The sequence below is a fragment of the Xiphophorus couchianus genome, chromosome 12 (genome assembly GCF_001444195.1).
Source record: "Xiphophorus couchianus chromosome 12, X_couchianus-1.0, whole genome shotgun sequence".
In the NCBI taxonomy this organism is placed as follows: domain Eukaryota; kingdom Metazoa; phylum Chordata; class Actinopteri; order Cyprinodontiformes; family Poeciliidae; genus Xiphophorus; species Xiphophorus couchianus.
Genome location: NC_040239.1, coordinates 26,113,687 through 26,138,731, shown reverse-complemented (window position 1 = coordinate 26,138,731; position 25,045 = coordinate 26,113,687). Strand labels below are relative to the sequence as shown.

Here is a 25,045-nt window from a genome sequence, read left to right as displayed (position 1 = left end):
CCCTCAAGCACTGCGATTGGTTCTGCTGGGAAACAAACCTGAATGCATCAGACCTCTCCTGCAGACAGAGATCATAGGTGGGAACAAACTAATCACAAAAAACCCCCTAAGAAAAAACATCTCTCCACTTCCTGGCTTGTTCTGTAGTGCAGTCATATTAAATTTGATTAAAAGATTCAAATAAAGCAGGTATTAAACCTACTTTTTATTTATTAAAAAACATTTCTGTGTTACAGATGTCTTTCTCATCTGTCTGGTGGAATGTTCTAATTGTTCATTTTGTGTTTTTGTTAGCTCTACATCATTATTGATAAAAATAAAGGCCTGAAAACGTCAGTCAGTATGTAACAAATAATCTATAAAAGGCATTTTTCTATGTGAAATCAATTCATGTATGTTTTCTCCTCTTCCCTGGTCCATCACCACCATTATCCCACACAATGTTGCTGCTTACATTCATATTAGTTCATTATTGCTTGATCAAGTGGCAGAATTTCACATTTACAAACATCCATTTCTAATAACTCCGTATATTCACAACCACCTTCTTTTAGTCTGTTGTCAACTATTATAGATCATCTAAAACATTTATAAACTATGTGTATTTAGCTTTTTTTTAATTTTTTTTTACAAAAAAGACTCAAATAAAATGTTTGGATGCAAAAGTTGAAGGATTTAAAGAGTAGTTGTGAACATAACTTTCAGGTGAATCGACTTATTCAGCATCAGCAGCAGTAGCCAGGAAACCATCCCCAAATCTGCCTTTAATCTCTCCGGTTTGTATTTTTGAAACCTTTATCAATAAAAGTTTGACCAAACTCAGCTGTATAAATATGTGACATTTGCTAGAATTCCCACAGCTTTGCGCTGAACTTCCTCCAAATTAGATTACTGTCTATAAATACACAAAACGTTAATATCTGACACAGGTGTAAACCTGTGTCAGATATGTAAGCATGTGTTGATTTATATCTGTGTTTCGATATGACATTTTTTTACAACTAAAAATGTGTAAATTTCAGATGCAATACTTCATACTACCACTTTTTGTTGCGATTACAGCTGTGAATCTTTGGTGGATCTGGTCTATGTCTCTACCAGCTTTGCAAATCTAGAAACGGACTTTTTTTGGCCGGTGTTGTTCAGTCGCATTGGTTGGTGAGCATCCAAGTCTTGCCAAAGATTCTCAGTGAGATTTAGGTTTGGATTTAAACAGGGCCATTCTACCACACAAGTCTATTTTGATCTAAGGAAGGTTTCTGCAACCTTTTCATGCAAAAGGAGCCATTTTTGGCCTCAGTCCAGCTGATTAAAGCTCCTTTAGGGCCCCAAATGCTACATAATTAAGAAAAAAAACTACTACAGAACTGCTACTTATTTCTATGGTTAGGTTTTAAAATAATAATAACAAAGAATATGAAACTTTTGCCACAAGAGTAAGGATATATTTTCTACCAGGGATGTTTTTATTTCTGAGGAAAATTATGTAACCTCCCACCCCATAGAAAAGCAAAAAAACACAGTTACCAATCTAGCAGCAAGAAAAATGGAACTAAAAAGCTAATACTGCTACTTTGGTATAATTCTTTAGTGGAAATGAAAGTAAATTAAATTTAAAACTTGCCATTGTTATTTCACCTATGTAGAAAAGTGCATTTGCTTTATTTCTGTGCTGAGTGGACGGGTTAGTGTCTGTACTAAGGCAGAGGCCGAGCATGTGATGTTTGCTCCTGTCTCAACTAATCCGGAGTTGGAAACATAATATGGTTTGATTATCTCAGAAACATTGCTTTAAAACGCAGTAGACTTTATTAAAATTCAAATAATTAACATGGTTATGATTCCAGAATTCTTTGTGGAGAGGCAGATTTAAGCTCATTAACTTCTCCAAAGAAATCTATTAGCATTTCTTTTGGTAGGCCAGAAAGTTTACTAAATTCACAGTTGTTGTTGTTGTTTTTTAAAAATCTTTATTAATACATTATCTGTACACTTGTTTATTATTATTTGTTATCTACTGATAATTAAATTTATGTAGCAAATTTGTTGTAAAAGTTGAATGAGCAGTAGTCTTGTCCAAAGGACGGTAGTTACTGCTGCCATCTAGTGGACAATCGTGAGCATTTTAATTTGTTTTCTTTCGTTCTTTGTTTCCAACAAATCCCCATAATTTAGAAACTCTGGAAATTATGGCTTTGTGTTCTCCGATGGAAACAAATATATTCAGCGGCTCACCCTTCTAATCGAAGCTACTAAAGTCTTGGGACATTGTGTCAGAACCAGCCTTAGCTTTAAAAACATCAGAGTAGGCTAGCCTGGACACAAACCCTTGTTTTTCTAATTTTGTTTTGTTTTGTTTTGGGTTTTTTTATAAAAAGTTTTGAAAACCATGATTCATTTTCCATTCTTCTAACAATTTTATTTACTACTTTCAGTTGGACATTGACATAAAACCCCAATAAATGACATTAAAGTTGTGAATGTGGCATGACAAAATGTTGGAAGGTTCAAGGAGAGAAGAATACTTTTGCTTTAAAATGAACTCTAATTGTGAGGAAGAGAAAACCATGGCAACCACCGGTTAACAGATGTTTTAATAGGCCAAATAGTTTTACTTTTATCCATCCTCTCCCCCTCACCAGTCTGGGTATATCAACAAAGCTTGAGCTATGTATAACTCCCAGCTGTGTCTCATGCCTTGGCTTCGCAGATGTACCTGTAGCCCAGGCTACAGTCTGCATCATTCCACAGCTTGCGCTTGCGGTTCACAGAGGCATGCAGCTGCCCACAGTCCTCTCCGTTCACCCTGAAGTCCCAGTTGTCAGGTTGACCCTGGTCCCAGAATCTAAACACCAAACAGCATGAAGAATTATTTCAGTTTTTATTTCTCCATCTTGAGGCTTCACTCTCGACTCACGTTGGGGTCGAGTCAAAGTCGGTTCCGTCCACCCAGCTCCAGTGGCCCTCGTGCTGCCGCTCCACCAGTCCGATCCAGTAGGAATACTTGATGTCAACAATGCCTGAAATGTAGTCCTGGAATAAAAAATAAGAGCATGTTCAGTATCTTCAGCCATGATCTAGTGTAGGTTGATGACACTTTTCTGATGTCTTCTGAACAAAGTTTTGTGGGAAAACATATACCTGATTCCATCCACTTCCAATTAATGCACCAGTTTGTGTTGATCAGGAACACAAATCCCATTAAACTACTCTAAGGTTTGCAGATTTGACATACGGATATGTAAAAAATATCAATGGGGTATAAAGCTGAGTATTTATGCATTTCATTATGTGTGTTTGCAGTTTTATGGAGCCAAGTTGGACCTCACCAGTTCCTCCACATTGTTAAGAACTAGCAGGTGTCCTCCAGATGATCTACACTGATTTTCGGCTCGTTGCCAGACGGTGGTGGGGGTGGAAAGCAGGTAGCAGCTCCTCTGGAAACTCGCCCAGCCCTCCTTGCAAGTTCCTTATTGATAAGGATCATACAGTCAAAATGAATCAAAAACAAAGTTTTTGTTTGCACAAAGACACTTTAGTTTTACCTCTAACTGGAGCAATTCTCTCCACCAGGACTGGTTTTGCTTCGGTTGGACCTCAAGTTTGAGAAACCACAAAATTGCAGAAGTTGTTTTAAGAGACCAAATTTGGCTGCATGTTTATGCTGAGAAATCAGAGCTATTTTTCCTTTTTTAATGTTTTGTTATTTGTTTTTTTACCTGAAGTACACAAGGACGTTGGTCCTCTATTGTTGATGATCTTGAGTTGTAGCTTGACATCAGTAATTTCTTTCTTCACCTGAGAGACTGTAAAATAATATAAATGTGTCATTTGTAGTAACATTACTCATCCACCTTCTTATGATGTGCTTAAAGTCCTACATATGACCCCTAAGACCAAGAGCAGAATCAAAAGCAGCAGCAGCAGCCCGCTGTAGAGGATGTACGTCAATATTCTCTTCATTCCTGAAAACACACGCAGAAATTTCACACTCTGATTTCTCGATGTCTGAAGTAACTGAGAAAGAAATTCAGACGACATGGAAGTTTTACCTGTTCGTTGGCTGATATTGCGATCTGCTTCATCCAAGCTGCTGTCCGTTGCGCTAAACGGTTGATACTGAGATTCCATTACTAAAGGAGAACAAAATTTTTTATTTTTTTGCCTTGGATGCAATCAGTATTCAGTCCACAGACAAACTGTGATTGCAGAATCAGATAAGAGATCAACCCAATATTTTTGTTCTTTATGAGGCCAAACATGTTAGCTATTAACAGGTAAGTAAATACTGCTCTGGAGTTTTAACCCTCATGTTGTCCTGGAGTCAACACACAGAAGCTGTAGGATGGGTTCACCAAGGACCCTGGACTACTTTTGAAAAACCCATCCAGGTGGTTCAGCCTTTAGAGCGGCCATTTCTTTGTGAAATTCCTTTCTTTCTAAGTCCACAACCTAAAGTGTTGGTGGCTGCACTTATAACGGCGTCCAATCTGTTTACAGTGACAAACTATTTCTCACAGTCAGGGTAACAATCATTTATTTATTACTTTATGTGAATAGAAGAAGTCAATAACAATAATTTGTCAATAAACAATTATTTTTTCCCCCCATGATCAAGTAGTACACAGAAATCAGGTTTTGCAGCATTAAACTGAAGCATGTACTTTGTCAGGGAAGTGTACTAGTATTCACTTCATGGTGTGATGTTGGCCAGATGTGTGAAATTGCTCCATCTCATTCTTTTCAACATTTATTTATGGTATTTTGTTAACTTTTTAATTGAAGCTGAGGTCTGGACTTCGTCTGCAGTATTGCAACGCTGTAGAAATTAACTGAATTGCAAAATCACGTTTTTTGTGCGCTATCTTCTAACAGGATAGAAGATCACCCTACTTTTGCGTGGTGGCGTAGTAGAGCTCTTGAAAAGTCCCACGTGACTCCATCCGTACGAAATGACTGTTTCCGGTCACCGGTCTTCCAGAAAGCAAGATGGCGGCCTTCGGACGTTTCTCTCGGATGTTGTTGAGGTCTTCTTTGACTCAAACCCGGCGCCAGCTCGCTGCGGCCGCTGGACATGCCGAGGACTCGGGTAATTATGAGTGTTTGCCGGGTCTCGGTGAGCGGACGCGGCCTAGCAGAGCTTCACAGCGGCGGGTTGCGGCTGGAGTGTGACCTTGCTGAGTTAGCGTAGCGTTAGCTTCTTTAGCAACCCTGCCACAGCCTCGAGCTCTCCGGGGCGTCTCGAAAATTATAGTTTTTACTCTAAAACAAAAATGTTGGTGATTAAACTTTAAAGTTGGTCGTCTAGGTTTTTAGCTTGTATTACATTCGGGCGTCGGAGTGGAAGCGGCAAAATAGAAATGCTTGAGCTATAAGCCAATATCAGAGTCGTATCATTGGTGAAATAAAAACTGTTGTGATAAGCAAGCTATAAAGTGTTGACATAAAACAAATTTGAATTTAGTGACGATTCGATTCCTCTAACGCGCAGGTTTTCAATCTGAAGCCTCGGTTCGACATGTTTTACTTCCTCCACACACCTGACTTCAATAAATGGCTGATTAACAACCTCCTGCACCTGAGCAGGTAGATCCAGGTTGATCCAGGTGTGCTGGAGCAGAGACTCGTCTAAAATGTGAAGAACAGTGAGTTCTGAGGTCCACTGTTGAAAGCCAGTAGTCTAATAAATCACAAATATGTGCATTGGAGTAAATTGTTGTGTGGAAAGGTGACCTGTGAGAAAACCTTGGTCTGAATCACAGTGCAGTTTCTGATGCGTGTATATAGATGCACATACACGCATACTAAAAATAGATGCATACTCACTCACTGCCAGCTGATATTTCTATGCTGTATGCTCTCAACACACATGCACCAACAGATTTTCTCCAATTTGAACGTTTCATAATTCAAGGGCAGTTTGCATGAACGTCTGGGTAAAATTACTGCAGCAGAAACGGCACCAAAAAAAAAAATCATTCCACGACAGGTTTGTTAAAACTGAATCCACTTTGTTCATTTGGGATAATTCTGTTCTACTTAGTCCTAAAAAGTGTCGGCGTAGTCGTTGGCATTCGATGAACTCCTGTTTTTGGTGCAGCTTTAATTAAACAGCGGATGCTTTGAAAACCTTTCCGGTTCCACATATTTCCTTCAACACCGTCTGACCTAAATTGTGCGCCTAAGCCTGCAAGTTCCTCCATTGTAGCTGCTAACCTGAATATTGCTAACAAATCCAACATGGAGAAAAATGGCACGTGCTACGAAAACGTCTTAACGACACGTTGTCTGTGTCCTGGAGCGTCGGCGAGGAGTAATGGCTCCAACAGCTCCTCCTGCTGTGAGGTGGCCATCGAGTCAGCTAGAATAACTCAGGTTGGTGAAGAAAATCTCCACCGACTGCAAATCAAAATATGACTTGCTGATGAAACCATGAGTCAGAATTTTCACTGATATTCAGTAAAAGACTTAAAAAATGTAGACGTGAAAACAGAATTTGTGCCATAGTAGCTTTTTATTATCTTTAAATAACCAAAATATCTACATGGTTTGTTTACGAGGAAAGTGTGGGGACGGTACAAAATCCGGTGAATAAAATGATTAGTTTCCTCTGCAGTATTTTATGGTTTTGGTGATTTGGTAGAAGAACCAAATATGAAGTCTTCAGAAAACTCTGAACTACCAGGAGACGTAAAGTGATACGCTAGAGTTTAAGTTTGTTTGTAGAGAATGAAAATATGAAATGGTGTAAAAATGGCTGCTTCCTGCCTTTTTTTTTTTTTTTCCTCAGTTCTGTGAGCGCACATGTTTTCATTGGTTTATGAAATAATTTCTCAACAGCTAAAACGTGGAAGATCCTCAGCTTTGTGGTTGCACTGCCTGGTGTCGCAGTGTGCATGCTGAACACCTTCTTGAAAGAGAAGGAGCACAGCCATGACGCACCACCAGAGTTTGTCCCATACGCCCACCTTCGCATTCGCACTAAGGTCAGACGTCATTATTGAACAGTTTTACAGATTTGTCTCATTTTGCTGTTTTATTTTTGTTCTGATGTTGTTGTTTTTTCCCTCCAAAATAGCGTTTCCCCTGGGGAGATGGCAACAAAACCCTCTTCCACAACTCTCATGTGAATGCTCTTCCAGACGGCTATGAGGGCCATGACTAAACTCTCCAGACATCAGCGCTCTAGAGCCCCCTCTGCTATCGTTACAGGACCACACTCCTATTTGCAGTCTGTTTTACTGGAGTTTTATTGTTTATACCTCTGTGCTCCCCACATTGGAGCACCTGAACCAACAATTCCTCTGTTCTGGACCATTAAACAAAAATATCAGCTTAAACTTACTTGACCTAAATAAAATGACTTAGTTCCACTGGTTTGAGGTTTTGGTCTTTTGTGTTTTTCTTATTTCTGCTAGTTTTATACAGCAGACTCCAAGTTGTTCCTTCTTCTTCTTAGAAATGCATCGTCATAAAGTACATGTTTAAGTTGGGATGGTAAAGATCGCAGAATTTTATTCATCTGCTCAAGTCATATTCTTTATATTATGCCCTTAAAATCAAATCATATAAAAATTTTTTAGTTAATTACCTTTGCTCTTATTCTAGTAAATGACTACGGCTGGAATAGTTGCCAGTTTCTGCAGGGTACAGCCTGCTCATTATGTATTAAGGCTTGGCTTGAAAACGGAAAATTCAATGGTTGGGTAAAAAAGGTGTTAAATTCAGGGAACCACTGGTTGAAAACAGCTGAAGAAAAAATGTATTTCAGTTTTTGTGTGGGTGAAACAATTGTTTTTCTGTAGGTCCTAATCTGAGATGATTGTGGTCACAGAAATTTGCTGATACTTTTGTAACCCGCGGATTTATTATGGTTTAACAATTACTAATTATGCAACTACGGCATTAATGGGATGCCTTGTACAGCTGAAAATGTGTATTCATTTTAATTCTGACATGGTCCTAAAGCATAACGATGTTTTTAAATTATGACATAGTTTCATATTACTTTGAGCGGCTTCTTTAAAAAGTTCCCTAGTTGCAGAAACGGTATCCCGGCCATGTTGGAACCCAGCTGGCAGGCCGAATCGTATCAAGACACACCATTTATTTTCACCTGAGCGCGGGAACGGCAGTGATGCACCAATGATTTGACGTCAAAGTCTGGCTCTTTAATAAGTTTCTCAGTCCGTTTCGTGTTTCCATTCATGCCCGCTACGAGCGTAAGAACAGCTGAACGTCGTATAATGACGCGACGCCGCGTTACGTGCGACTGTTTTACAGACTCCACCTCTGTAATGTGAACGCGCCTTAAGCCGAATTAGAAAATCCTGGGTTAACAAAGCTTGTCGATATAACGACCCGGTGACAACGGTCATCATTCCTCGGGTTCCGTCTCCCGGGCAACTGTTTGACAACGTGACGCATCCCGGATCGAACCGTGGCGCCGACCCGGCTCGGTTTCGCAGCGTTTTTTCTGCAGCAGATTACGATTTGATTACTAAATCTAGCATTGAAACATCTCGGATAAGTGCGCGCGCTCGCTCCGCCGCACAGGGGAGAGCAGTCGCACGTCGAGACGCGGATTCACAATGATGATGATGAACGCAGACAGAGGTGAGGAAGCACGAGTTATAGACAGCAAATATATAGAGATTTAAAACATTTTTTAAAAAGTACATTCACTTATTTTTTTATGATCACAGATTACCAGATGAATAAAAAGCAGGAGAGGGCTCATTTCTTCAGCTCCAAGGAGCAAGAACTTATTTTGAAGTTGTATGAAGAAGAGCGAGAGATCTTAACAGCCAAATCCAACACAACCAGCGCCTCCAAGCTGAGGGAGGAAGCCTGGCAGAGGATTGCTGATAAAATAAATGCGTAAGAGCATCAAATGCACTTCTTGTCATCCTAATTTGGAAATATCCTGCAAACATTCTGCTCTTTCATTCTCTCTCTACTCGATGCATTGCCCCTTGATCTCTAGCCTATTTTGTCACGTTACAGTCACAAACGCCTGCATTTTTTAGGCGGATTTTATGTCTGATTACCTTCTTCCTCGTTTTTATTTTGTACAAGCTTGTGGCTAATAAGATTTCTCGTGACTTTCCTTCAACAGTTTCTTTCCCAAAAACAGATTAATTGAATGCACAACTTGTACATGTCGTTTCACAGATTCTCCCACCTGAGCAATGAATCTCTTCAGTTCCTCCAAAGTTACAATGGGCCTCTTAATTGCTTCTTTGACTAATTTTCTTGCCTGTCCTTTTAGTTTATATGGCCATATGTTGGTTACACCAGATTTTATTCCAGGAAACCCGTGTAGAGAGGGGGCAAATACAAATGATTAAGGCACTTTACCTACATTTATTTACAAAGAATTTCAGAATTTTGTGCATCTTTGTTCACCCTACTATGTCGGTAGTAGGATGAACATGGCTAGTGAACCATCATTTAATTTAAACAGAACCGTTGAGGACTGACTTTGGACACTATTTGTTGTTGTAATGTGACAAAATGTCAAAAAAATTTCAAGGGGTGGCAATGCTTTTATTTTCTATAGTAACATATACAAGGTTTCCCCCAGAAAACCTGCTAAGCCCGGTGGTTGGGGCGCTCGGCAGCCATTCATCCAGCGGCCTGTTGTGTTTTTGAGTTAAAAAATGTTTAAAATTGACAGGAAATTTGAAAATATCATTTGATAATCATATGTTATTGGAAGATTAATATCTGAACACCAGCTATAAAGTCTTAAAAATGCAAACATTTAAAATAAACTTAAATAAGCTATGCTTAGCCCGGTGGGGGCACAAGTAAATCCTGGTGGCCTGCCAGGCTTATAATACACTGGGGGAAACCCTGATATAGTTTCGATATCTATGCAGTACATGACGTAATAGTAGGTTTTTTTTCTGACTCAGGGTTTCAGACAGTGGCTACAAAAGAACATGGCAGCAAGTGAAAGTCAAACACAAGAACATCATCCAAACAGGTACTCTTGGAATCAACAGAGCCAAGTATTAGACGCCCTTCTTCCTGATACTTGTTTGCCCTAATTGTAAGACTTTGCTTAGCGACTGACTTGTAAATTCATTCCATTTCATAAGCCTGTGCTCAAATGTTTGCTTTTAAATTTGTACTTGCACAGCAAAAAGAAAAAGGGCCGATGTGCTGAGGACCGAGGGCGGGTCGGGAAGCCCCTCTCTGACGTCAGCAGAGGAGGACGGGGTGCTGAGCAGAGAAAACACCATGAGGGTGGAGGTCCTACCCGGAGGCGCCTGCATCGGCCCCATCGGCGGATCCGACACCTCCTTTATGAGTGGTAAGTTTAAGTCAAGTCTCTTTAAACCCTGTCGCTGCATTTGGAGCAACCAACTTTAACGTTGTCGACGTGACGAAAGTGTCAGGCCATCCGGTCCTCCTCCTGCCCGTCACAAAGACGGAACCAGAGAGCCTGAGCGGCGATGAGACGGACATCAGCGAGGCTCATTTTGACGGGGTAGACACCTCTGCACCTGCTTCGTTGACCAATTTATCCAATTGTTTTTATTTCACACTGAACCTTTGTGTTTTCTTCTAATGAAGGACGTGCAGAACAGCAGTTTTCAGGAGGTCGGCAGCCCAGCAGGGGCTACAAGCAGGACCAGACGTGCTGAGGTGAGAGTCTGGGTTCAGCGCCAGACAAATTAAATAAGTGAAAAGAAACATAATGTGCTGTTTAGGAGACCTATATTAAGAGGTACATTTCCTCAATTACATTTACTTGAGTTACCGTTTTTTGAAAGAATGTACTACGGTGTACTTTTTACTTTTCTTTGAGTAATTGTATTATGAAGTATTGCTACTCCTGCTAGAGTAAACTTTCTGGATTCTCTACCCACCAGTGACTTAGTTACTTCACTGAATGAAAGACAAACATGTTTTAACCAAAAACTCACCAGACACACACCTGCAGTCTTTGTTAAAATTTCAAAGGTTATGTAGTGAAAGAAACTGATTTGGAAAAACAATTATTTTTGCCTCATTTTGTTGTTTCTTTCATTACTAAAATGAATTATTTTCATTTTGGACCTTAAAATACCAACATTTCCACTTATATTTATATTTTTCTCCATCCGATGATGCATTTTTAAAAATATTAAATGATTGATAATTTGATTTGTTTCTCATTACTTGAGTAGACTTTTTACCAAATACTTCTTTACTCTTACTTGCGTAATTTCTTGGATGGCTACTTTTACTTTTACTTGAGTAAAAATATGTGGAAGTAGTGCTACTCTTACTTGAGAACAATCTTTGTGTACTCTACGTACCTCTGCCTATATGTTTTCAGAAGCAGACTGATGAACTAAGGGCCCTTTACTGCTGTTACCTCAAAAAGGAGATCGAGAATCGGGACCAGGAGATGGCCTACAGAGCACTGAAGATGAAGAAGCTGGAAAAGGAAATCCTGCTGCTGGATAAACAGCTGGTGTGACTGTGAGAAACAGAACTTTAGCACTATAATAGATTTACTATGTTATTATGATTCAGTCTCATCCAAGCAATCTTAGCTGCTGATTTTGGCCAGCAGGTGGCGCCCGATATCTCTAGTTCTCATAGAGAATGTGGATCTCAAAAACCTTCACAATTGTAGTCAGGTTTACATACAATAAGCTCAATTTCACATTTTTATAGTGTTTGAATGGTGAATTTAACAGGTATTAAAATTCTTTTAATTTATTTATTTTTTTTAGTTACTTACAGATGATCACTGTACTACTCAGACAAAGCAAAACCTTCTCGGCTTAACACCACGGTTAACAGTAAATGTTAAATGCCAGTGAAGTTTTACTCATTAGCTATATGATCTTCAGCATCTACCTTGAATCTCAACGAATTAGAATCTAATTGAAAAATGTATTTATTTCAGTAAATCAGTTTCAAAAAATGAAACCACATATTTTCCAGATTTGCCATTAACAGAGGGAAATATATCAAGTATTCATTTCTGTTTGTTTTATTGATTATGGTTCACAGCTCATTTTAAACCATAATTCAGTTTTGACTTTTATCTAAAAAAAAAGAAAAGAAAAAAGGATGAACCATTGGGCTACAGTCCAGTCATTTCTGTCTTTAGTCGACATAAGGCACCTATGACATAGCTTCTGGCTCCTTTTTAAACTCTGACACCTTGGGAATCCTCCCTTCCCCCTACATTTGCTATATTTTGTACATCATGTTTTCTTTCCACTCAATTTTTCATTAATTTGCGTGGACATTACTATCCGAACAGCCAGCTTGCAACGTTTTATTTATCATTTCTAAGTAATATTCTAATTTATTTAGAAACTAAAAGTGAGTATTTCATTATCTGTATGCCATGATTATTAAAAGTAACAAAAACAAACGCTTAAAATATATCACTCTGTTCGAGTTTCACTTTTAAAATTGAACTGGTAAATCATTGAACTCTACGTTACTGAAATGTACTTGCAGGTATAATCTTTCTGAACGATTATTGAATCCTGCGTTCGGAGTCTGCAGTAACTGTAGAAGTGGGCTGCCATATCTGTAGTCAAGTAGACGGGTTTATAGGAATATTGTGCATTTGGAACCCTGCTTTAGGTTTTACTGTATTTATCCTACTGTAGTTTAGCTAAAATAAAGGGAGTAGTGTCATTAATGACACAATCAGAGCTAGAGTAGGCTTTTAGAGTCACAGAAGATGCCACACTCAGACATATTTGTTAGTGTTGTCTCAGAGTCCTGGCAAATTGTTTGAAATATTTATAGAACATAGTTCTGCTGTAAGTTGGAGATCGAGTGTTTTTATAGAGTTGATCAAACTGATCAAACTCCCACCTTCCCAATGCTGCACTTTTTCAATGACTTGATTAACATTCATGACATCTGACTGTTCAGTTGGGTAATAGGAAACGCTAACGACAGCACAAAATGTTACGGTGGAAACATTAGAATTTTTCTCACTGTTTTGAAATTTTAGGAGACAATATTACAGGCCAAAAATAAGTTATGAAATGCATTAGCATTTACTATTTGGTTGCTGTTTACAAAGCGTGTTGTCCTCAGATTACTTGACCTGTTTTATTTTAATTTCTTGTGCAGTGTGGACATGTTGTAGTGACCTCACTAATATCTAGAATTATGTAAAAAGTGAGACATTTGGGTTTATTTTTGGTCTTTTTTAAACATTGTCATTCTACTGTATTTTAATGTTTAATTCTTTCATTTTTATGCAATCATATTCAATAACACTGGAATTCTTCAAACGTGCATTCCGTCATGTTCCATTTAAAAGAATAATTTATTTGTGTGTTTCTAAACTGCTGTAAGTACATTTGTATTTATTTCTCCTTTTTTATTTCATGATTTTTGTATGCAGTTACTAAAACACTAGTTTGTCATAAAAATCTGTCTCCTGTTGTGAGTATATGAAGGGTTCTTCTTAGCCATCAGGAGGTTATTCTACAAAATCAGGTGTGTTTGGGATTCCCAAATGCATCAGTGCGCGGCTTGCGAGTCCGCGGCACTCTGGGAGGCCTGGTCATTCTCCCGTGGATCCACCTGGTCATTCTCCCGTGGATCCACCTGGCCATTCTCCAGTGGATCCACCTGGCCATTCTCCAGTGGATCCACCTGGCCATTCTCCAGTGGATCCACCTGGTCATTCTCCCGTGGATCCACCTGGCCATTCTCCCGTGGATCCACCTGGCCATTCTCCAGTGGATCCACCTGGCCATTCTCCAGTGGATCCACCGCTCCGATGTTAAACACTCAGAGGCAGCATGAAACCCAGGGTGCAGAGAAAACACAGATTGAAGTCAGAACATCGAAATCTGTCCAGCCGTTTCTTTTTCGGAGCATCTCCTAGCAACGTGGTCGCTCTTTCAGGCAGCCGTTGGTTCCACAGATCCACAGACGTGAAGACGTAGACGCCTCATTGAGCGCCGAGTCCTGCGTTACGTCGCCGCCATCTTGTATGTGGCAGCAGAGCGAACGGAGCTCCCTAAGTCATGTACTTGTTTCAACCGTTTTACAATACAAACGGGATTCATGTGCACTACCTTCCACAGGTAAGGATGAGAGAGCAGAATTACTGGACTTTGCAGCCAGAAACTCGCTTCTAAACAACCGAGGAATATTTGCCATGTAGCTAAATTGGCCCGAAGTAACCGCTGGTTGTTAGCGTGGCTAACGTTTTCATACTGTGTTTTCTAATGAGAGAGCTGATGAGAAACCGCCGTTAGAGGGGAGGTGCATTAAAAACCGGGGGGTTTTGTGAAGGATCAGAGCTGGAGCTGCTGTTCTTCAGTCTCTGTTTCACAGTGCCGGTATTCAGCTATGCTATAAAGATGCTACAAGTCAGAGACCCAACATGCTGAAAATGTCTTTTCTCTGAATGTGAAGGAAATATATATGTATTTTCTATTACACTTTTGGATAATTTTTCTTTTATCCTGGGCTTTAGCCTGTGTACCAGGACGTTTCAGAAGTCATTGGAGTTCTCCCTGTGTGACCAGCAGACTGAAGTCCCAACATGTGGCCAGTGTTCCCAGTATAATAAATAAATGTGTTTTATTCTTTCCCTTTTTGTGTATTTTTAAATATGTCAATCTGAAATATAAGTGTATTAATACAGCTTATGTAATGAAATAAAAATAATTTACTCTGCTAGAATTATTTTTCACTCTTTGCTGTCAGTAACAGAGTTGATATACTGTAATAAATATTTTTTTCCCCCGGAAAAAAGTAAGAAAAATATGTCGTTTAATGTTTGAAATTATATATAAAAAATAAATACAAGAAAATGTATTTATTTTTTTTGTCTTGAAATGTTAAATGTGCATTTAACATGGAATCATGTAAATATGTTCTTTAATAAAACACTGTAAAAGTGTGTTTCTGTTCATTAGTGTCAATATAAAAAGTATCAGAATCATTTATTTGATTACCAAATATATTAGTGCGTGTGAGAAAATGTGTCAATGACAGGTATTAACTTAAAATACTTTGTAGAACGGCACTTTCTGAAGTTCGGTCCATTTTGTATTGGTTTACTGGCACATAGGCCACATTCAATATGGCGGACGCTGTCACGTATCGCAGCAACGGAGCGTCTTACGTATTCATGTCTATGGGCTGCGCGCGGCCACGCCATGGCGGCTCATCCAGGCTTTTTAATCGAGCGCTAAAAACAGGATTTGAAGGGTTTTAAATGACCGCTCAGAGGATGCTGCTTATTTCCTCAAATCAAAATAAAATAAAACTGCTAACAGTGACATGATAGTCGTGATTTTTACGGGTTTTTTTTCTAAGCGAAATAAGTATTTTTGTTGCTCTTTTCAGTCCAGCATTGACCCGAACAACCTCCCAGCATTCACAGGCTAAATACCAGGCATTGCAATTTTGTTTTCCAGAAACGTACCTCGAGCTTAATAAGATCGGTGTCATGATTCTCACTCATTTTTTGGTGCTTTTGTGTTTCTAAAATAATTTTTTATTAAACAGTTGCCAATAATTTTTTTTTAAAAAAAGTATAAATTGAAATATTATGTTTTAAAATGAATTTACAATAAGAAATAGAATATTCCTAATCACACGAATGAGTCTAGTAAAAATTCCACCTAAATATTTTGATTAGAATTGAACTGATGGTTCAGTTCAGTTTCTATTGATATCCTAAGGGGAACTGGTTTGTAGGAGGCGAAGGGAGAAAAACAGCAAAACCACAAAAAGCATCACATTCACTCTGTTAGTACAACACAACTACAAATATTAGGAGAAACTGGTTCAGCCAACTGTTCTTCTCATTTGTCACGTGGTTTCCAGACGTGGTTTCCGTGGTTTTTTTCTCTGTTTAAATTGATTCAATTATGATGAATGAATATAACACCTTAATAGAAGTTAAAAAACTGCCACAAGACTTGTAGGTTTAAAAGTTTCTGTTTGTAATTAGCTTAGCAACAGTGCTAGTGCTAAAGGCAAAAATAATAACTAAGGCAATCCAAGTTAATGACAATTCCTTTTGTCTTTAAATTTGTAAACATCAACTTCTAGAGTCACACTACAGTAATGACTGAGTAATTTATACACAACAAATCAACTAATATAGGAACAGTTTAAAACCAATTCAGGAGGTTATTTACATGTCAAACTGTTGATATAAAATCAAGATATTATGAGAATCATCTCTGCTCAAACGCCGTCTGAATTCCGAATAAGTTTGTCCTTCCGTGCTTCCCATACTTTCACATGACTCTCACTGCGTGTGACTGCCCTGCATTCCTCAAGTGGCACTGTCGGCTTCACAAGTTGGTTTACGTTTACAGAAAGAGTCGCTAAGTGACATTTGAAGTTGAGAAAACTGCCCGCTCTTCCCTTTTCTGTTCTGTTTGCGCAAACGGCGGACAGTTTGCGCTCAGCGGGAGCGATTCTACGCATCGGATTCGCCGCTACAGTTTCTGTCAAAGTGCATCTTGAGCCTGCAGGAGGAAACCCATGGTGGACCACTGAGGGAAAACTTATGGCTGAGCTCAAGTCGCCAGACACAAGGAGGTAAGATCTGATCGGATTCGTTCACGTGTTTGGTTCTGGTCGGTCCCTTTCCAGATCCACTTAATCTGTAAAACCAACTCCGCACCTAACCTGTCCTACACAGTCATCTGTACTGCTGTCACTTCCTGGCTTCAGAGCAACAGCTTACTTTTCTCTGAATCCCCTCCACCGCCTTGAAAGGACCGTTTTGCTGGTGTTGCAGGTGCAGATATTTCTTCCTCTATGACGGATCTAAGGTCAGAGGAGAGGGCGACCCCACCAGGGATGGCATCTGCTACTTCTACCCCGAGGAGGTGGGTGTGTCAGGGTGCAGCAAAAATACAAACTGGGTATCCGTAGGTTTCAGCAAGTCAAATTTAAGACTTTTAAAAAAAACAACAACACCTTGAATAAATTTTAAGACGGAAAAGCTATAAATATAGTGGCTGTTTAGGCGTTTGTTTTGTTACAATGAAGCAAACATAAACATTTCTGGGGTCTGTTTGTAGCTCTTGGTAGTGACTTTGTGCATCTCGTGGTTCTCTATAGCCTTTACCTGGCAGTGCCAATAACTTTAAAGTATTTTTTCTCTCTATAGAAATGCACCTAGGCTAGTAGGGGTTGGCAACAGCAGTAAATCAGTGGCGAAGACGGACGTCATCCAGCCATAAGCTAGCTAGCTAGCTAGGGTACATTAGCAGCTAGTGGGCGGTAGTTTCAGCCACAGGACGCTGTGAAGATCCCTGCGCCCGACTCAAACTTTTGCCTGACATAAAAGTCTCCTGAAAAACAAAGCAAAACAAAAAAACTACACAATATGAGATTACTAGTCCTGCCATGACACATTTTAAGACCTGTGATAAATGTATTTAAGGCCAACTCACTTTAAGACGTCTTAAGGCCTTCATTTTAGATGAATTTTCAGACTTTCTAAGGATGCACAGACACTGTGATTAAAAAAATTACATCCCTTTCTAAAGGCTTTTTGTCATCTCAGACTCCTATGGACAAGCAGGACCTGCTGTGTGGTCAGCTTGCAGGAGTGGGCCGCTGTGTCTCTGAGCTGTCCTCCTCCGCTGTGCGCATCCTGAGGCTGCGTCACTGCAAGTTCGCCATCCGCATGAAGGATGACTTCTTCTGGGTAAGAGCTCTCCAAAGGCTACAACTTAATCTACAGTTTGTTTGTTTGTATTAATTTTCAATCATGTATGTTTTTTGTGTGTGTGTGTGTGTGTTCTCTCTAAGGCTCTTGGTTGTTCCATGGACGTCCCTACTGTCAGTGTCTGTGAGCTCCTGGATCATCTCATCGACCTCTTCTGTTTCTACAACGGCTCTGTTCGCCAGAGCTATCAGGTGAGGCCGGTGTAACTCCGCCATATTTGAGTTACACCAAAATAAAAACCAAAATATCTAAAAAAGTGTAAACGTTAAGGGTGTGCTTATGTTTTGAAGAATAAATAAGAGATATCAGCCAGATATTTGAATCAGAACATTTCTCCTTGACTGTCTCTCATCTATGAACATTTTCCCCATTGATTAAATGCATTAAAACAAATTCTGCTGTACATTTTAAAAATGTTTATGTGTCCTATGGGGAAAATGAACGGAACAGGTGAGACCTCCAGGTCTTGCTGGGACATTAGTTCTTTAATCCTGGAAATGTTCATCAGGTGATAGAAGCCCGACTTTGCATCTGTCTTTACGCGTCTCTGAAGGTTCGGGTCTGAATCCGTCACTACGCTCAGATTTCGGACCTGATTGCTGGTTTCTAGCACAAATCTGTTTCCTGCCCCTGCATTCTGTAAATGAAGTTGGTTTTCTCTGCAGCTCAACAGTAAGGAAACTCTGGCCGCTGAGTGGGCGCGGTACCTTTCCCACGTTCTGTCCGGACCGTCCGAGTTGCACTACATCTTGCAAAGCGTGAGAACCTTAGACCTGACAAACGTAAGCAAACATCGCCAGAGTTCTGTTTTCGGCTGCTTGTTTCTTATCTTGCACCACTGATGATGAGACAGGATGTGACTCTGTGAAACGATCCTATGGTGTTGTGCTCGGCGTGTCTCAATAAACTGTGCAAATGTCTCCATCTTGCTTGCTTACGTCTTGATGCTTGTTAGCATAAGCAGGATGCAGTGACTTGAAAATCATCTAGATTTTCTATTGGATGAAAAATTCTTTACATTTCCCATAACAAACTTTAATGATTTAATAATTCTTAATAATACAAAAAAAAAAGAAAGAGGTTTCCATGAGACAGCGCTGAAAACCAAACCAAAACCACAATCTACAAGTCTCCATAAGCACTGAATGTGAGTTTAAGCAATTTACAAGCGAAATTTTATTACGGTGACAAATAGTTGAATTGTTTTGACTAATTTCAGAAAAATTATTATGTGAATTCATTACACATTAAGTAAATTTTTTTTCTTGCCATTTTGATGAATGTGACTTGCGGGTAGTGAAAACAAATTCTGTGTCTTAAACTATTAGAATGCTATATGTCGTATGCGTCAAACTCAAGGCCCGGGGGCCAAATCTGGCCCGCCGTAGCTTTTTGTGTGGCCCTCTAAACTCCAAATTAAATCAACAAGTCCTTCTGGTTTTTCACAAATCTGCAAAATTCACACAAAATAGACAAATCTCCACATTATTTCCTCCGATTTTTACTCCAAATTTCTCAAAATTGGTCAAAAAACATTGAGTTTAAGTGACTGCTGCCTCAGCCTTACTTAATGTCAAGTTATAATCCATAATTGATATGGCGAGCAATAAGAAGTTACATTTATACATTAGTGCAAATATCATAAAAATTCCTTACAAACATATCTAAATTGGCACCACAAGATCTACAGTTTTGATTGCAAAAAACCCACTAAAACAAGCAACTGTTTATTGGTTTTATTAATATATTCTGGCACAACTGGCCCTTTAAGAGCATCCGGTTTTGATGTGGCTCAAAATTAAAATGAGTTTGCTCTGCTCCTCTGCTGTATGTGATCAATTAAAAAAAAAAAAGAAGTCTATTTTAAACAGAAATATCATTCTTCTGAAAAACATGTTAATTTCTTTACACTGAATCATTAGTTGTGTCTCCTTTTGCACAAATCATTCAGTTTGTATTCCCATGTATTGACCCATCTGGGTCAATACTTTATAGAGCCATATTCAAGTCTTCTGTGGCGTGTCTGTCAGTTTTGTGTTCCTCAAAACAGAAACACAATGCACTTTTAGAAAAGAAAATACCATGCCATACTCTGTTTAAGAAATTGAAAACAGGCAGTTTTCTTCCTGCAGGGCCTGAAATGTAACTGTTTTCACGCTTCTTCTCAGGTTGACCCACTTCTTCTCCTCAAAGCTGCCCTCATTCTCCAGGCGTGCCAGCGCTGCCCCCTGGTGTTAGCAGGCTGTGTTCTTTTTAGAGGGAGGTGAGCCTGTGTTTTAAGAGGGCAAACCTGTTATTTGTTATCTTTTTTTTTTTTTTTACATATATCTAACTTTTTATTTATCTCTTCAAGAGTTGTCAGCACACAGATGCCTCCACAGCTAACAATAAAGGTGATGGTTCATGAGAGTGAAACCTACGCTAAGGTAGGAAATGTTGTGTTCAAATGTTGCCGTAATCAAGCGCCACTAAATACAGTATTAGAATAGTTGTACGTGTACATTTTGGAGAGCCTTGGCAAAAAAAACAAAATATATTGGTAGAACTTAAATCAGATGGGGACAAATATTTAAGTCAGATTTTTTTAACATATTACTTCCCTCATTCATCTCTTAAGATACTAAATTTATGGTCCACTGAAAGTTACTGGAGCAATCCCAAACCATAATATTTCTATGTTCTACCATAATGCTTAACAGCAGTTTCTTCCTCTGGAATCTATCAGTCTTGTTTTTCTTCATGTGGCCAAAACAAATCTGGATCTTCTGTTTACAGAACATGAATTTAAATGACCAGATCGTTGACTTTTGTGTTTTATTACTTTGTAATATCCCATTCTCTCTCCTAAAAGGTTTTTCTAATACCTTGACAATTAGTGTACGTCAAAAATGTTTCACAATGTTTCTCACAACAGAACGTGTACAATAGCTATTTCCATCCACAATGTGAAATGTTTCACTTTTACTATGAAGATTGAAAGATTAATAATTGTTGCCTATTTAGCGGAAGTTAGACATGTGAGGTGCGTAGAGGATCATGGTTTTTGGTAGTCGATCTTAAAATCAATATTTCATGTTTTGCTTTGCTCTTTGGCTCTGTTGATTTGATGGGAGCCCCTTAGGGACAAGTGGATGGAAGGCAAAGTGCTAGACTTGTGCTTCGTAATGCTTTCTGCTGTCTTGGCGTCGAACAGCTTCAGATTCTGACAGTAAAACAACCACGAGAAAGCAACTATTATTCCTATAACAGATTTATAACAAACATTTACTATTTAAATTTGAGTAACATTGAATATTTATCTAATATCTTAAAAACATGTGGTTGCAGGGCATTTCTCCAATATTTTATTCTCTTGTTACTCTGGTACTTTGTCTTTAAGCTTTTAGAAAATAACTGTACAACATTTTGGTATCTTAATACTAGTAACTAACCCAGGTTTATTACTGTCCTTTGTATATTTTTGCTCTGTCATGGAAGCTGGTTTAGTATTAAACCTGGCTGGAGGTTTAGTACTTTGCCATAACTGAAGTTTCTTTTTTTTATATATATATATGTTGTGACAATAATGTACAAATTAGATTTGGACAGACAGACATATATTTTTGCTGATACTGGGTTCATTTGAAGGTCTAAAGAATTAGCTTGGTTTTGCCAGAAATTTAAAGAATAATTTAAAACATTAAAACTTAATTTAGTTGATGACATTGAAACTAAAAATCTCTTTACAGTTTGCAGTTTTTATTTATAAAAGAGCAAAACGTAAAAATAAGACAGCTTTTTTTGTAATTATTGAAGATTTAATCTGCTAGCATACCATGTGTCTAGCTAAGCTAGGCTAAAGAGCTAGCTTAGTAGCTTTTAGCCTCTCAACAACTGCTCATTTTATCTGTGGTTATATTAATATTGACAAAAGAGACCAGTTGAAAACCAAACTGTCACATTACTAAGAAATCAATCTACTGTTCTTTACTTTTTTTACGAAGACACAGAGGTCGAGTGGAACGAGCACGCCAACATCAGACGGCGGGCCGGTTAGCTCCACTGCTGTGTTCCTGACGCCATCTGAGCTTCAGTACCTGCAGTCTGCTCCTGTCGACAAAATATCCAGGTGGTGTTTTCCTTTCTTGTCTCATGACATGTTTTCAAGAATCTCAGTTTAGAGAAGAATTATCCATTTCTGCCCTGTCAGTGTACTTTTAGGTTCCAACTCAAATTCAGATTCAAACATAAAAGTAAAAACTCGTCTATCTTTTTATGTACGCCTCACTGTTCATTGATTGTAATCGCGACACATATCGCTCATACCTCACCTCCACTCGACAGAACACATTTGATTTAGTCAAACGTCTTAAAAAGAGAGTTTTGACGGTTCGGTTTGCTTCCCTCCAGTTCCCACTCTGCTCCGGAGAAAGACGCTCCCCCAAAGAAGACCAGGCTTTCCAGAACATTATCGGACATCCCGTCCTCCGAGTCGACGCCCTCTCGTCCGGCATCCTGTCAGTCCCTTCAGAGGGCGTCCTTCAGCCCGCACACATCGAGCTCCGAAGACTCCGTGTTTAGTCCGGCTCCGTCTCAGGGTTCTTCTGCGGATTCCCCCAACCCATCTCCTCTGTCACCGATCCGTCGTTTTTCTTATGGAGGGAACGCTCATCAAGCGGAGGGAGGAACACCGGACAGTCTTCACAGTGGCGGAGGTGGAGTTAGCCAGATGCCCAGCGAAAGAGATGGCTCGGTGTTCGAGGAATCTCTCCATCTTAACAGAGGTGCTGCCAGCGAGATGACCGATTGCGGGAATGCGGCGTTTCGTGACGAAAAGACGGCAGCGGGAGAAGGCGGAGTCTGCTGCCGGAAGCCCAGAGGTCACAAGGCAGAGATGAGGCAGCCTCCTTCTGGTTCCTGCTCTTTCGACAGCCTGGAGGAGAGTCCTCTGGTTTCCATGGCGCTGTACGTGCACCGGGTCAACAGCCTGGTGCTGGCTCTGCTGGTGGAGCCTTGTTTCATGGGCGACTCTGCCTCCATGGAGGAAGTGGTGAGGAAAATGACTTCTATACTTCTCAAGCTTTTCCTGACATTACGTTGACCCTGTCTTTGTGGCCCGTGTCCAGAACCACAGCAGCTTGGCTTCGCTCAACGGACTGGAGGCCCACCTCAGGGCCATATCTCCGGCGGCCCCAGGTGCTGCGGGGCCTTACTTATTCGCCCATTACGACTCCGTCCAGAGCACTCTGACAAGTAAGACTCGCTCTCCCATCTTCCCGGTTTGAACCTTTTCTGCCAGAGCAAGCACAAGCTGGGATTTGAGGGGGGACTCTTGTCTTTGAATGAGCTAACGGCTAATTAGTAAAACTGTGATCAGCATTCCTTTGTGCAGCAAACATGCTCAGGCCGGGTTAATGGTCCTGTGTCATTGTGTGTCTCTGCAGCCAACGTGTCTGGCCGACCAGGGGGAGCCTCGGAGTATCTCTTTGTCCGAGCCACATCGCTTCTCCACTCGCATTTCTTTGACACTGAGACTCTGCAGGAGGCTATTATCAGGTCAGCACAGCTGAGGTCGGGGGAAGGGAGTTGTTTTTTTTGTCAGGTTCTCCATGTTTAACATTCATGATGTACATTTTTAATGCCTTTTCTTAATGGGGGAGCATCATGTGAAATTGACTTTTTTGAGCTTTACATTGTGCTATAATGTTCTTCCGTCATCTGCTGGAGTGTTGCTTTGATGCACTGATGCATATTTGAGAAATCTTTTAATCTCCACGGCAACCATTCAGCTGTATAAAACGCCTGGGTGGACCTAGTGCCACCTTCGAGGCGCAGCTCCTCCTCAGAGCTGCAGTTTCCAAGCTGCCACTTCACAGCACACTCCCCCACTCAGCTCCTTCAGACTAGCCAGCAACAATTAGCAACACCTGGTGAAACGCCATCTGCTGAGCTCATTATAGGAGCTACTAATCAGTGAAGTGCTGGTAGAAACGTTGTTAAAGGGTTAACAGAGGGATGTTGTGATGACCTCCTGAAGGCGGAGTTTCAGAAAGAGCAGGAGTTTTTAAAGAGACAGAGGCCCAATTTCAAGGCGCTGAATTACAAAGTAAAATTTCTTTTAAGTCATATTTGATATATAGAGCATTTTTGTCACAACTGAGGTAACATAGCTGCTTAATTGTGCTATAAAATGGCACTTATGTGCCTGGAAAATACATAATATTTCCCCTTTACATTTAAAGTTGCAAGCAGTTGCTTTGCTTCCTTATGCTGAGGGTTTTATTGGTTCTTGTGCTCATCGTCACCACAGGAGCGCCGGCACAGCTGTGTACGGCGCCCGCAGCGTGGCGCAGGAGACCTACTTCCAGCAGCACGGCGGATCCATGAGGAACTCGGGCATTCCCAACCAGCAGGACAGCGCCTTCTCGCTGCCCAGCAAGGCCCGGCACAGACTCCTCAAACACGGGGTCAACCTGCTGTGAACGGATGGCAGGAGTCAGAACTCCGTTTAACAAACAAATAAACTGAAAAAGAACCCGCTTAAGGATTTTGATCAAGCTTTTGAAGTTGATAAAAAATTATTCTTTCGTTCCTGCTGAACTTCACCCGAACACACTGACTATTCTACGGTAAGACGTACTTTGTTTCTAAACGTTATTACTGCCTTAAATGTTTAAACAGGAAAGCTAACAGTGCCTTTTCTATAATGCAATGGTTTAGATCAAAGCATAGTCAGGTTTTAAAATGGCCTAGCCAAAGTCTGACCAAGAAGACATCGCAAAATGTTCAGTCTTAAGATGTACAAAGCTGGAAGAGACATTCCCCTTAAGACCTAGAGCAAATGCTTTCAGTATTTTTGTTAAAATAATCATTTACCTCCTACTTTGTAACCGTCTATCGGTTCATTGCGACGAAATGTGAGAAAAGTCAAGAGGTGTGAATACTTTTGCAAGTCGCTATAGGCTTTTAGTCTCAGTTTAGGTAATTTCTACATCGTTTACTGTAATATGTGGGCTTAGTATGCGTAAGCTCTTCTAGAATCTGTTTACACACTGTAGACGCGCTCCATTCTTATGCTGGTGATAATTTCTGTTTTGCAGCAAATAATGTTGCTCCTGTATTTCCTTTTTCTTCTCACAAGATAAAAAGCAACGGTATATTTACAGCCTTGACTCCATCGCCGTTGCTTCAACGAATATCACGCATTTGTGTTTATTGGTAATAAAAACATCAAATATTTCCCAGATCTTCTCGCTGTTGTTTTTATTTAAGTGACGTACGGTGATCTGTCAATCCCCTGGAGGAGGAGTTACGGCGAATCTCACAGACTTCAGGCTTTGTGTGAGGAGCTTTTGTCTCTTCATGTTG

At 40.0% G+C, this 25,045-nt stretch overlaps 4 protein-coding genes across 4 annotated transcripts; 3 read left to right on the top strand and 1 right to left on the bottom strand.

Moving 5' to 3' along the window:
* Window positions 1-2,525: 2,525 nt before the first annotated feature.
* On the bottom strand, window positions 2,526-4,274 carry LOC114155008 (C-type lectin domain family 4 member E-like). The gene is made up of 7 exons (XM_028034592.1): window positions 4,053-4,274; window positions 3,882-3,965; window positions 3,720-3,806; window positions 3,546-3,596; window positions 3,330-3,469; window positions 2,918-3,033; window positions 2,526-2,845 (listed from the first exon to the last, which is right to left on the bottom strand). Exons 1-7 carry the CDS (start codon window positions 4,129-4,131, stop codon window positions 2,692-2,694), a joined length of 711 nt encoding a protein of 236 aa, XP_027890393.1. The 5' UTR covers window positions 4,132-4,274; the 3' UTR covers window positions 2,526-2,691.
* A 657-nt stretch (window positions 4,275-4,931) lies between these two features.
* On the top strand, window positions 4,932-7,382 carry cox6a1 (cytochrome c oxidase subunit 6A1). Its single transcript, XM_028034532.1, has 3 exons — window positions 4,932-5,089; window positions 6,841-6,986; window positions 7,079-7,382. The coding sequence occupies exons 1-3, from the start codon at window positions 4,990-4,992 to the stop codon at window positions 7,163-7,165; spliced, it is 333 nt and encodes a 110-aa protein (XP_027890333.1). The 5' UTR covers window positions 4,932-4,989; the 3' UTR covers window positions 7,166-7,382.
* Window positions 7,383-7,494: 112 nt separating this feature from the next.
* LOC114154978 (uncharacterized) lies at window positions 7,495-13,412 on the top strand. Its single transcript, XM_028034531.1, has 7 exons — window positions 7,495-8,616; window positions 8,706-8,880; window positions 9,921-9,991; window positions 10,148-10,321; window positions 10,401-10,498; window positions 10,585-10,656; window positions 11,333-13,412. Exons 1-7 carry the CDS (start codon window positions 8,592-8,594, stop codon window positions 11,474-11,476), a joined length of 759 nt encoding a protein of 252 aa, XP_027890332.1. The 5' UTR covers window positions 7,495-8,591; the 3' UTR covers window positions 11,477-13,412.
* A 2,825-nt stretch (window positions 13,413-16,237) lies between these two features.
* On the top strand, window positions 16,238-24,921 carry hps4 (HPS4 biogenesis of lysosomal organelles complex 3 subunit 2). Its single transcript, XM_028033401.1, has 12 exons — window positions 16,238-16,557; window positions 16,760-16,850; window positions 17,534-17,677; window positions 17,782-17,889; window positions 18,364-18,480; window positions 19,867-19,961; window positions 20,052-20,124; window positions 21,682-21,806; window positions 22,088-22,727; window positions 22,804-22,930; window positions 23,122-23,233; window positions 23,988-24,921. The coding sequence occupies exons 1-12, from the start codon at window positions 16,526-16,528 to the stop codon at window positions 24,157-24,159; spliced, it is 1,836 nt and encodes a 611-aa protein (XP_027889202.1). The 5' UTR covers window positions 16,238-16,525; the 3' UTR covers window positions 24,160-24,921.
* Window positions 24,922-25,045: the final 124 nt, after the last annotated feature.

Coding starts and splice junctions, on each gene's coding strand:
- LOC114155008 (XM_028034592.1), bottom strand. CDS start 4,131: ATGGAATCTCAGTATCAACCGTTTAGCGCAACGGACAGCAGCTTGGAT. Junction 3,966..4,052: donor CAATATCAGCCAACGAACAG/GTAAAACTTCCA, acceptor GTGTGTTTTCAG/GAATGAAGAGAATATTGACG. Junction 3,807..3,881: donor CTTGGTCTTAGGGGTCATAT/GTAGGACTTTAA, acceptor ATTATTTTACAG/TCTCTCAGGTGAAGAAAGAA.
- cox6a1 (XM_028034532.1), top strand. CDS start 4,990: ATGGCGGCCTTCGGACGTTTCTCTCGGATGTTGTTGAGGTCTTCTTTG. Junction 5,090..6,840: donor TGGACATGCCGAGGACTCGG/GTAATTATGAGT, acceptor ATTTCTCAACAG/CTAAAACGTGGAAGATCCTC. Junction 6,987..7,078: donor ACCTTCGCATTCGCACTAAG/GTCAGACGTCAT, acceptor CCTCCAAAATAG/CGTTTCCCCTGGGGAGATGG.
- LOC114154978 (XM_028034531.1), top strand. CDS start 8,592: ATGATGATGATGAACGCAGACAGAG. Junction 8,881..9,920: donor ATTGCTGATAAAATAAATGC/GTAAGAGCATCA, acceptor TTTCTGACTCAG/GGTTTCAGACAGTGGCTACA. Junction 10,322..10,400: donor CGACACCTCCTTTATGAGTG/GTAAGTTTAAGT, acceptor ACGTGACGAAAG/TGTCAGGCCATCCGGTCCTC.
- hps4 (XM_028033401.1), top strand. CDS start 16,526: ATGGCTGAGCTCAAGTCGCCAGACACAAGGAG. Junction 22,931..23,121: donor CGTCCAGAGCACTCTGACAA/GTAAGACTCGCT, acceptor GTGTCTCTGCAG/CCAACGTGTCTGGCCGACCA. Junction 23,234..23,987: donor CTGCAGGAGGCTATTATCAG/GTCAGCACAGCT, acceptor TCGTCACCACAG/GAGCGCCGGCACAGCTGTGT.